This window comes from Salvelinus namaycush, chromosome 27 (genome assembly GCF_016432855.1).
Source record: "Salvelinus namaycush isolate Seneca chromosome 27, SaNama_1.0, whole genome shotgun sequence".
Lineage (NCBI taxonomy): Eukaryota > Metazoa > Chordata > Actinopteri > Salmoniformes > Salmonidae > Salvelinus > Salvelinus namaycush.
Window position 1 is genome coordinate 34745903 of NC_052333.1, and position 12823 is coordinate 34758725.

General features: G+C 42.7%; 1 protein-coding gene across 1 annotated transcript in view; it reads left to right on the forward strand.

Moving 5' to 3' along the window:
* The window catches only part of LOC120022458 (helicase SKI2W-like), a 47170-nt gene that overhangs the window by 32629 nt on the left and 1718 nt on the right, over nucleotides 1-12823 (forward strand). Inside the window, exons 26-28 of the mRNA XM_038966369.1 lie at nucleotides 5607-5717; nucleotides 7340-7558; nucleotides 10949-11089. Coding sequence (XP_038822297.1) covers nucleotides 5607-5717; nucleotides 7340-7558; nucleotides 10949-11089 — 471 coding nt within the window. The remainder of the gene's footprint in view (nucleotides 1-5606; nucleotides 5718-7339; nucleotides 7559-10948; nucleotides 11090-12823) is intronic.

Here is a 12823-nt window from a genome sequence, read left to right on the forward strand (position 1 = left end):
GCATTAAGGAGAAGTATATCTTTAATTCTGTGAATAACACATGTATCTTTTATCAATGTTTATTATGGGTATTTCTGTAAATTGATGTGGCTCTCTGCAAAATCACCAGATGTTTTGGAACTATTGAATGTAACGCGCCAATGTAAACAATTTTTTGATATAAATATGAACTTTATCGAACAAAACATTCATGTATTGTGTAACATGAAGTCCTATGAGTGTCATCTGATGAAGATCATCAAAGGTTAGTGATTAATTTTATCTCTATTTCTGCATTTTGTGACTCCTCTCTTTGGCTGGAAAAATGGCTGTGTTTTTCTGTGACTTGGCTCTGACCTAACATAATCGTTTGGTTTGCTTTCGCTGTAAAGCCTTTTTGAAATAGGACACTAGTGGGATTAACAAGAATTGTATCTTTAAAATGGTGTAAAATACTTCTATGTTTGAGGGATTTCTGTTGTTTTGAATTTGGCGCCCTGCACTTTCACTGGCTGTTGTCATATCGATCCCGTTAGCGGGATCTCAGCCCAAAGAGGTAGAACAATTCACAACTTTAAACATTTTTGGGAGGAAGCTAATGATCCTCTGTGGCCAAATTATGCTTTCTGGTGTAGTAGCCTATTTTGAATGATTTTATGTATTTCTGTATAGACAGGAGTAAGCTGATTAGTTTATACAATTTTACCAATTGAATTTCATGTATTTTTTGGAATGCTTCCGCTAACCTTGTTCGAACATCTTCAAATTGCTCATCGGAATTCAGTAAGAATGACTGCATCCGAGTTGCATCCGAGTTGCATGTTCTGTTAAGATGAATTACCATAAACTAAATGGGATTTCTGTCATTCTGAGAACCCGTGGATGAACGCGCTAATCAGGTTACGCAACCAATGCGTATAGTCCAGTAAATGTCTTAAATGTCCGGTAAATTAAAATGCTGCCGGTCAAATGTCCTAACGGGAACCCTGGCCTGCACTAAGCATTGTAAAACTAAGCCTTGTTAGATATTTTCCTGCCTTGTTCAATGGCCAACTCCGTGGCCTTTTAGTGATTGGAAGGTTGGGAGTTCGATCCCCAGGAGAGTCATACCAAAGACTGTAAAAATGGGACCCGCTACGTCTCTGATTGGCATTCCGCATTAAGGATATAGATTGGGGGGTCAGGCCCTGTGATAGACTAGGAAAGTACTTGCACATCAAGCTGCATCACGCTACAGAAACAGGAGATAGGCTCCAGCTCCTCTTGTGCAAGGCTACTTACTGCCATGTTCCAGGGCGAGATGAGAACAGCAGAGCAGGGAGTTCTATAATTACCCATGTAGGATGAGCAGAGTCACCGCTGTCTGTCTCACTGAAGGGATACATTAGGACTGCATGTCATTAGAGCCATCGCTCAGTTAGACAGTAGGCTTTGTGCTGCTGGGCTCGAATTTCTTTGGGAGATAGTGTATGTGAGCTATCGACTCTCTATTAACAGGCCATTCCATTTTTTGTGGCATACATTGTACAGTGCATTCGAAAAGTATTCAGACCCTTTCACTTTTTCCACATTTTGTTTTTACGTTACAGCCTTATTCTAAAATATGACAAAGCGAAAACAGGTTGTTTTGACATTTTTGCAAACTTATAAAAAAATTTTTTTAAACGGATACCTTATTTACGTAAGTATTCAGACCCTTTGCTATAAGATTCGAAACTGAGCTCAGGTGCATCCTGTTTCCATTGATCATCCTTGAGATGTTTCTACAACTTGATTGGAGTCCACCTGTGGTAAATCAAATTGATTGGACATGATTTGAAAAGGCACACACATGTCTATATAAGGTCCCACAGTGCATGTCCGAGCAAAAACCAAGCCATGAGGTCGAAGGAATTGTCCATGGAGCTCCAAGACAGGATTGTGTTGAGGCACGGATCTGGCAAAGGGTACCAAAATATTTCTGCAGCATTGAAAGTCCCCAAGAACACAGTGGCCTCCATCATTCTTACATGGAAAAAGTTTGGAACCACCAAGACTCTTCCTAGAGCTGGCTACCCAGCCAAACTGGTAAATCTGTCGTTCTGCCCCTGAACAAGGCAGTTAACCAACTGTTCCTAGGCCGTCATTGAAAATAAGAATTTGTTCTTAACTGACTTGCCTAGTTAAATAAAGGTGTAAAAAAAAAAGGTCCTTGGTCAAGGAGGTGACCAAGAACCCGATGGTTACTCTGACAGAGCTCCAGAGTTTCTCTGTGGAGATGGGAGAACCTTCCAGAAGGACAACCATCTCTGCAGCACTCCGCCAATCAGGCCTTTATGGTAGAGTTGCCAGACAGAAGCCACTCCTCAGTAAAAGGCACATGACAAAAGGCACCTAAAGTACTCAGACCATGAGAAACAAGATTCTCTGATCTGATGAAACCAAGATTGAACTCTTTGGGCTGAATGCCAAGCGTCACATCTGGGGGACACCTGGCACCATCCCTACGGTGAAGCATGGTGGTGGCATGCTTAAAAAAAAAAGCTCTCAGGACCTCAGACTGGGCCGATGGTTTACCTTCCAACAGGACAACGACCCTAAGAACGCAGCCAAGACAACGAAAGAGTGACTTCGGAACAAGTCTATGAATGTCCTTGAGTGGCCCAGCCAGAGCCCGGACTTGAACCCGATCGAACATCTCTGGAGAGACCAGAAAATAGCTGTGCAGGTGTGACGCTCCTCATCCAACCTGACAGAGCTTGAGAGGCTCTGCAGAGAAGAATGCGAGAAACTCCCTAAAAACAGGTGTGCCTGTAAATATGTTATACCTAAGACGACTCAAGGCTGTAATCGCTGCCAAAGGTGCTTCAACAAAGTACTGAGGGAAGGGTCTGAATACTTAGGTAAATGTTACATTTAAGTTTTTATTTACAGATTAAAAAACTGTTTTTGCTTTGTCATTATGAGGTGCCCAAGAACACAAAGGCAACCTGCCTAAATGACTACAGACCCATAGCACGCATGTCGTAGCCATGAAGTACTTTGAAAGGTTCGTAATGGCTCACATCAACACCATTATCCCAGAAAACCTAGACCCACTCCAATTTTCATACCGCCCAAACAGATCCACAGATGATGCAATCTCTATTGCACTCCACACTGCCCTTTCCCACCTGGACAAAAGGAACACTTATGTGAGAATGCTATTCATTGACTACAGCTCAGCGTTCAACACCATAGTACCCTCAAAGCTCATCACTAAGCTAAGGATCCTGGGACTAAACACCTCCCTCTGCAACTGGATCCTGGACTTCCTGACCCTCACCACCTGTCCCCAGGTGGTGAGGGTAGGTAGCAACACATCTGCCACGCTGATCCTCAACACTGGAGCTCCCCAGGGGTGCGTTCTCAGTCCCCTCCTGTACTCCCTGTTCACCCACGACTGCATGGCTATGCACGATACAACAGTGGTAGTGTCGTTTCCAGACGACACAACAGTGGTAGTCCTGATCAACGACGAGACAGCCTATAGGGAGGAAGTCAGAGACCTGGCCGGGTGGTGCCAGAATAACAACCTATCCCTCAACGTAACCAAGACTAAGGAGATGATTGTGGACTACAGGAAAAGGAGGACCGAGCACGCCCCCATTCTCATCAACGGGGCTGTAGTGGAGCAGGTTGAGAGCTTCAAGTTCCTTGGTGTCCACATCAACAACAAACTAGAATGATCCAAACACACCAAGACAGTCATGAAGAGGGCACGACAAAGCCTATTCCCCCTCAGGAAACTAAAAAGATTTGGCATGCGGTCCTGAGATCCTCAAAAAGTTCTACAGCTGCAACATTGAGAGCATCCTGACTGGTTGCGTCACTGCCTGGTACGGCAATTGCTCGGCTTCTGACTGCATGGCGCTACAGAGGGTAGTGCGTACGGCCCAGTACATCGCTGGGACTAAGCTGCCTGCCATCCAGGACCTCTACACCAGGCGGTGTCAGAGGAAGGCCCTAAAAATGGTCAAAGACCCCAGTCACCCCAGTCATAGACTGTTCTCTCTACTACCGCATGGCAAGCGGTACCGGAGTGCCAAGTACCTCAATTGGGCCGACCAACCAGTGCTCCCGCACATTGTGTCCCACCCGCCGTCCCGCCAACCCCTCTTTTATGCTACTGCTACTCTCTGTTCATCATATATGCATAGTCACTTTAACCATATCTACATGTACATACTACCTCAATCAGCCTGACTAACCGGTGTCTGTATGTAGCCTTGCTACTTTTATAGCCTTGCTACTGTATATAGCCTGTCTTTTTACTGTTGTTTTATTTCTTTACCTACCTATTGTTCACCTAATACCTTTTTTGCACTATTGGTTAGAGCCTGTAAGTAAGCATTTCACTGTAAGGTCTATTCCTGTTGTATTCGGCGCACGTGACAAATAAACTTTGATTTGATTTGTTGTGTGTAGATTGATAAAAAATAGATAACGTTAATCCATTTTAGAATAAGGCTGTAACGTAACAAAATGTGGAAAAAGTCAAGGGGTCTGTAGCACAGTTTGTATTATGTATTTTATACAGTCTTTTTTGCTCATCTTTATCAAGGGATCCAATCATTTTGAACCCCACTGTATGCGTGTGTGATAGCCTATCCATGTACAGGCTCGCCTCTAGAATAAATGTATTGTAAATTAGGTGAAATTGCTGTGCAATCTATGTGATCAAATAGTTGCACAGTATATGAAATAATTCTACAGACCTCTTCTCTATTGCTGTTTGGAGTGCATAGATAAAGTGATTGTACACTACATGACCAAAGGTATTTTTGGACACCTGCTCGTCGAGCATCTCATTCCAAAATCATGGGCATTAATGTGGAGTTGGTCCCCCCTTTGCTGCTTTAACAGCCTCCACTCTTCTGGGAAGGCTTTCCACTCGGTGTTGGAACATTGCTGCGGGGACTTGCTTCCATTCAGCCACAAGCATTAGTGACGTCAGGCACTGATGTTGGTCGATTAGGCCTGGCTCGCAGTCGGCGTTTCAATTCATCCCAAAGGTGTTTGATGGGGTTGAGGTCAGGGCTCTGTGCAGGCCAGTCAAGTTCTTCCACACCGGTCTCGACAAACCATTTCTGTTATGGACCTCGCTTTGTGCACGGGGGCATTGTCATGCTGAAACAGGGCCTTCCCCAAACTGTTGCCACAAAGTTGTAAGCACAGAATCGTCTAGAATGTTACTGTATGCTGTAGCATTAAGATTTCCATTCACTGGAACTAAGGGGCCTAACCCGAACAATGGAAAAACAGCCCCAGACCATTATTCCTCCACTTCATGGATGAGTCGTTCCGAGACGTTTCCACAATAACAGCACTTACACTTACAGCTGGTAGCTCCAGCAGGGCAGAAATTTGACGAACTGACTTGTTGGAAAGGTGGCATTCTATGACGGTGCCACATTGAAAGTCACTGAGGTCTTCAGTAAGGCCATTCTACTGCCAATGTTTGTCTATGGTGATTGCATGGCGGTGTGCTCGATTTTATACACCTGTCAGCAACGTGTGTGGCTGAAATAGGCAAATCCACTCATTTGAAGGGGTGTTCACATACTTTTGTATATAGTGTATATAATTTTCACCCTTTTTCCATACAGTTTCTGCTGGTGCAGGAGAGGATGAGTGTTCAGGAGGAGCTGGACAAACTGCTCTTCCTCATCTCAGATCAGTCCCTGTCTCTACTGCCAGAGTACCACCAGAGAATCAAGGTATGTCTGGCTTCCATTGTCTGTGCACATCCAATATTCAATTCAAAACTATTCATACAGTAGCGTTCTTCCTAGGTTCCTGCCTTCTATGGAGTTTTTCCTAACCACTGTGCTTCTGCCTCTGCATTGCTTGCTTTTTGGGGTTTTAGGCTGGGTATTTGTAAAGCACTTTTTGACAACTGCTGATGTAAAAAGGCTTTATAAAATACATTTGATTTGATTTAATGGTGTAATTTGCAGAAATCGCTCCGCCATTTCCTAGTTGCTGAAATCCTAATAGTTTCCCTTATTTCAGTTTGTGACAAAACAAGCAGTCATTGTGTAGAGAATCATTGTACCATCTAAACCGCTGTGAAATATATTTTCCAGAACCAAGATTATTGTATTTTCAGCTGTTTGAAGCTGGTTTACTGAACCAAAAGTAAAAGACTAAATTTAAGAATGAGAAGCATAGAAATAGCACACACAGAACATATCTTCTTTGCTTTCAAAGAGAAGGACAGATCTATAACTCACATTTCTGTGTGAATTTGGTTGTCGCCCCAAAAAGTGACATATTGTATCTTTAACTAGTTCATACACATGCAATCCATTGGTTGCACCGGTGCTCCCAACTTTAAAAAGTTAGGAGCAAAGCAATAAAATTTAGATGCAGCAGAAAATTGTATTTTTTAATAGATTGAGATATAGCATATATACATTGTAGCAACTTCTGAAGCTCATGTTGTGCCCTAGAAACTAATATTTAATCCTGTAAATACATTTATTTATTATAAAACGCTCAAATGTTGACACAAATACCTGTCATTGTAATTAAGTCATTTGTGGAATATTAGGTTTCTACATGATGTAAAAGCACTATTTTCCTATTGAAATTGTACACATTGTCAAGTTTGTGATTATAACATGCAAGAGATCAGTCATTCATTCATTGCTATGATCGTTGATCTCCTGGAGAAAGCTATCCATTTTCCTCTCTTTCTATGCCCCCAGATGTTTGGATATAGTGATAAAGTTACCAGGTTGTTAGCTAGATAGCTAATGAGGTAACAAACATGACTGAACAAGGTGTAAAACAAATGGTTAACGGCTCGTGAAATGTTTTGGAAGTGCCCACAACATGGTTTATGAATGTAAAATGCGGGCCCCCAATCCTCGACTGGAAGAAAAAAACAGTTCGGTCGTGCTTAAAAAGTACCAAAAAACATAAATAATTGATCATCTCTGATGTAAAGTCTACAAAGTTGCTTGCCATTATGTCAGATCGTGACGTTGAGTTCAAATACATTTTTAACCGACCAAATTAAGAATTGTTTTTAACGCACTGCAAAAATGTGTGCGGACCAGAGAGAGGCTCTCTTGTCACTGTATTTTGTTCGTGCAATGAGGAATTACCATCGTCCGAGAAGTTCTAAAACATATCTGCAGATCATTTTTGTCTGGAGCTCAAAAATCTATAGTAACGGTATGCAAATCAGGGAGCCAAATGAACAACTTGTTCAACGCTATAATTCTGTTCGCTATATTCATCAAAAATATCTATTTAAAAACAGCCTTTCCTTCGCAAACGATCCATCACTATGTAACACTAGTGTAATAAAGGCATTATCCCCCATCCCCAGGTGCTCCAGTCCCTGCAGTACGTGGACAATAGCGGTGCTGTGCAGCTGAAGGGCAGGGTGGCCTGCCAGATCAGTAGCCATGAGCTGCTCCTCACAGAGCTACTGTTTGAGAACGCCCTGAGTCCCCTGGCCCCTGAGGAGAGCGCCGCCCTGCTGTCCTGTCTGGTCTTTCAACAGAAGACCCAGGTGGAGCCCCACATCACCAACACACTGCAGGAGGTATGGGGGAACTGGGGGGGAGGTTTGTGTTTAGGGGGAGATGGGTAGGGATGAGAGTGTGTGAGAATGCATTTCCTTGGTTCCTTGGGTCCTTTTTTTTTTACCTCCTTCTCAAAACCCATTGAATGAGAAGATCAGAGGTCCCTCCCCTCTGACCTCATCCAATGGGTTTTGAGAAGGAGCCGAGGAGAGAGGACGCAAGGAATTTAATGAAATGCAATTGAGATTCTCCCTGTGTGTGTTGGGGTGGTAGAATGTGCTTGGTTGTCTACTGGGGTAGGGTTGAGGTTACACTTGAGTGTTTTTGTGTCTGTCCACTATGTGTTTTAGTTGTGAAGGTTGTGCAACAATTTTTCACTCACCAATCTACGCTCAGTACCCCATAATGACAAAGTGAAAACATGTTTTTAGAAATGTTTGCAAATTTATTGAAAATAAAATTCAGAAATATCTCATATACATAAATATTCACACCCCTTAGTGAATGCTTTGCAGAGGCACGTTTGGCAGTGATTATAGCTGTGGGTTTTGCGTCAAATGCAAAATGAATCATACCCGGCTGTATTTCTGTATTGTGAAAGTTATATATCTTAACTTGATTGCTGACATGCAAAAAAATGTGGGACTATATCAACAATGGACTAATGAAACAAATACCAACAAATAGTTTTTGGTTTGTGTTTTCCTTTAAAACCTCTTATGGATCCCTTCATGCGCCAATCCCTTTAGCGGGATTGATTTGACAACATCCAGTGAAATGGCAGCGCGCCAAATTCAAACTACAGAAATATAAATATTCAACATTCACGAAAATATATGTGTAATACATCAAAATAAAGCTTAACTTCTTGTTAATCCAGCCACTGTGTCAAATTTCAAAAAGGCTTTACGGCGAAAGCAGACCATTCGATTATCTGAGGACAGCGCCCCGCATACAAACACATGAAAATCATATTTCAACCAGGCAGGTGCGCCACAAAAGTCAGAAATAGCGATATAATAAATGCCTTACCTTTGAAGATCTTCTTCTGTTGGAACTCCAAAATGTCCCAGAAACATCACAAATGGTTCTTTTGTTCGATAATGTCCTTCTTTATGTCCCAAAAATGTCCATTTATTTGGTGCGTTTGATTCAGAAATACGCCGGTTTCAACTCGCCCAGCATGCCAACAAAGTATCTAATAAGTTACATGTAAACTTGGTCCAAACATTTCAAACAACGTTCCTAATCCAACCTCAGGTACCCTAAAACGTAAATAATCGGTCAAATTTAAGACGGAATAAACTGTTTCTAATACCGGATAAAAACAACGTGAAGCGCGTTTCAGTTCACACGCACCAAAACAGTAGAGTCTACCTGGAGTGACACTTACAATGAATAGCCCTACTTCTTTATTTCTCAAAAGAAAAACATCAACCAATTTCTAAAGACTGTTGACATCTAGTGGAAGCCATAGGATCTGCAACCAGGTTCCTCATAAATAGGGCTTCCCATAGAAAACAATTGGAAAACACAATGACCTAAAAAAAAAATCCTGGATGGATTGTGCTCGGGGTTTCACCTGCCAAATCATATCTGTTATACTCACAGACATTATTCTAACAGTTTTAGAACCTTCAGAGTGTTTTCTATCGAAATCTACTAATTATATGCATATCCTAGCTTCTGGGCCTGAGTAGCAGGCAGTTTACTTTGGGCACGCTTTTCATCCGGACGTGAAAATACTGCCCCCGAGCCCAAAGAGGTTCCTTTAAGTAATACTGCAAAAAATGTGGCAAAGAAATAAACTTTTTGTCCTGAATACAAAGCATTATTGCATATTTTCAAACAGGATGCATGTTTTGGAATATTTTTATTCTGTACACACTTCCTTTTCACTCTGTCATTTAGGTTAGTACTGTGGAGTAACTACAATGTTGTTGATCCATCCTCCGTTTTCTCATATCACAACCATTAAACTCTGTGACTGTTTTAAAATCACCATTGGCCTCATGGTGAAATCCCTGAGCAGTATCCTTCCTCTCCAGCAACTGAGTTAGAAAGGACGCCTGTATCTTTGTCGTGACTGGGTGTATTGATACACCATCCAAAGTGTAATTAATAACTTCACCATACTCAAAGGGATATTCAGTGTTAATTTTACACATCTGCCAATCGGTGACCTTATTTGCGTGGCAATGATAAACCTCCCTGGTCTTTGTGGTTTAATCTGTGTTTGAAAATCACTGCTCGATTGAGGGACCTTACATATAATTGTAAGTGTGGGGTTACAGAGATGGGGTTGTCATAAAGAAATCATGTTAAACACTATTATTGAACATGGAATGAGTCCATGTAACTTATGCGATTTGTTGAGCACATTTTTACTCCTGAACTTATTTATGCTTGCCATAACAAGTGGTTGAATACTCATTGACTCAGCTTTCGAATTTTGTATTCAATTGTAAATCATTCTACAAACAAAATTCCACCTTGATATTATGGAGTATTGTGTGAAGATCAGTAACACAACATCTCATTTAAATCTATTTTTAATTCAGGCTGTAACACAACAAAATGTGGAGAAAGTAAAGGGGTGTGAATACTTTCAGAAAGCACTGTAACTATACATTTCAATGTGTCATCTGTAGTGTACATGGATGGAGGATAGACATGTTGGCTTCTGATTTTCAGTAGTACCAGCCTAGCCGCGCCACTGGTGACACACACACTGAACAGTGACAAATTTGAAGGGGTGTCCACATACTTTTGTATATATAGTGTACTTTGTAATTTAAAAAAAATCAGGCTAGACGCACACAGCTGTCTTACCACGCAGCAAGGGCGCCACACCCAATACACACACCCCTGAACACAGCCCTGAAACATGGAAGTGCTCTAAAGAGGGCTGAATTAGTGATGGGCGAGGCGAGAGCCATGTCTGGAGTGGTTTATAAAGGTGCCATCCAAGGGGCGAGGAGCAAGGAACAGTGATCGCTGACAGGGAACACAATCACTTAACAGAGGGGAGGCGGAGGTTGAAGTGGAGTGGGCAAAGTAAGGCGGATGTGATTGGAAAGTGTCACGTGTTTAAGTGCTTCTTGTATGACTAATCTGTGTCTGTGTCTGTCTGCCTTTGTCTCTATCCTTCCTCTCTCTCTCGCTCGCTCTCTATCTCCACTCTTCTCTGTCCTTCTCCTTGTGTTAACCCACTTTTGACCGTGCCCCATTACTACCTCCCTTATTACTACCTCATATCTCTCATACCTCTCTCTCTCTCTCCTTTCTTTCTTTCTCTTTCTTTCTTTGCCCTTCTCCTTACATTACCCCACTCTGTCTGTGTGCCCCGTCTATTACTTTCTTCTTTTGCCACATCTCTCCCTCCCTCTCTCCTTTCCTCTCTCCCATAGGGTATTGAGAGAGTGCTGGCGGTGGCCCAGCGTATTGGGGAACTGCAGAGGGACTGTGGGTTAACCCAGACAGCTGAAGAATTTGTGGGCCAGTTCAAGTTTGGCCTGACCGAAGTGGTATACTGCTGGGCCAGAGGCATGGTGAGTGGCGTAAGCTGACTGTAATTTTAGACTCTTCTTGATTGACCTCATTTCAATCAAGACACTCGTGGACAGTTTCCTGGACACAGAATAAGCCTAGTCCTGGACCGAAAAGCATGTCCATTTTAAAGTGCTTTGTACTTCAGAACCAGGCTTAATCCTGTGTCCTGGAACCTGGCCCATCAAAGCTCCAAAAACCTGGCCCCAAAAAGATCTTCATCAGGAGCTAGGTTTCTATCCAATTGGGGGGGGGGGGCATCATCAATTATCTGCAGATAAGTGATAAAAAGATTCTCTGAAGATGGTAAATTCCTCAGTGCAGAAACAATATATTGAGCCTCATTCTGGTCCACGCAAATTTTTTCAGTGCGTTAAATTGACAATGGTAGGCAACGTTTTAGGCTTTACATTACAGATAGAGAATTTTTTCATGGTTTTAGGTACATTTCTAAGCATTACTGAATGAAGAGCCATTTGGGAGCCAAATGAACAGCTCTTTTAGGTGAATGGAGCCAAGTGATCCGGGTCACAGAAAAGACTAAATGCCCATCACTGTGCAACAGAGCTCAAAGGGGACACTGATGTCTTAAAAGGGCAATGACATACACAACATGACCAAAAGTATGTGGACAACAGCTCGTCAAACATCTCATTCCAAATTCATGGGCATTAATATGGAGTTGGTCCCCCCTTTGCTGCTATAACAGCCTTCACTGTTCTGGGAAGGCTTTCTACTAGATGTTGGAACATTGCTGCGGGGTCTTGCTTCCATTCAGCCACAAGCGCATCGGTGAGGTCGGGTGCTGCTGTTGGGTGATAAGGCCTGGCTCGCAGTCGGCGTTCCAATTTAACCCAAAGGTGTTACATGGGTTTGAGGTCAGGGGTCTTGACAAACCATTTCTGTATGAACCTTGCTTTGTGCACGGGGGCATTATCATGCTGAAACCGGAAAGTGCCTTCCCCAAACTGTTGCCACAAAGTTAGAAGCACAGAATCGTCTAGAATGTCATTGTACGCTGTAGCGTTATGATTTCCCTTCACTGGAACTAAGGGGCCTAGCCCGAACCATGAAAAACATCCCCAAACCATTATTCCTCCATTATCCCGCACTTTGCATTGGTGCAGGTAGCGTTCTCCTGGCTATCCTGCCAGATGGTGAAGCGTGATTAAATCACTTCAGAGAACGAGCTTCCACTGCTGCAGAGTCCAATGGCGGCGAGCTTTACACCACTCTTGGCTTCTGTGCGGATGCTCAGCCATGGAAACCCATTTCATGAATCTCCCGACAAACAGTTCTTGTGCTGACGTTGCTTCCAGAGGCAGTTTGGAACTCGGTAGTGAGTGTTGCAACCGAGGACAGGCAATTTTTGAGCTTGTATGGCCTACCACGTCACGGCTGAGCCGTTGTTGCTCTTAGACGTTTCCACTTCACAATAACAACACTTACAGTTGACCGGGGCAGCAGGGCAGAAATTTGACAAACTGACTTGTTGGAAAGGTGGCATCCTATGACGGTGCCACGTTGAAAGTCACTGAGCTCTTCAGTAAGGCCATTCTACTGCCATGTTTGTCTATGGAGATTGCATGGCTGTGTGCTCGATTTTATACACCTGTCAGCAACGTGTGTGGCTGAAATAGCCGAATTCACACGTTTAAAGGGGTGTCCACATACTTTTGTATATATAGTGTACTTTGTAATAAATAAAATAAAAATTGTTATTATTTATATTTATA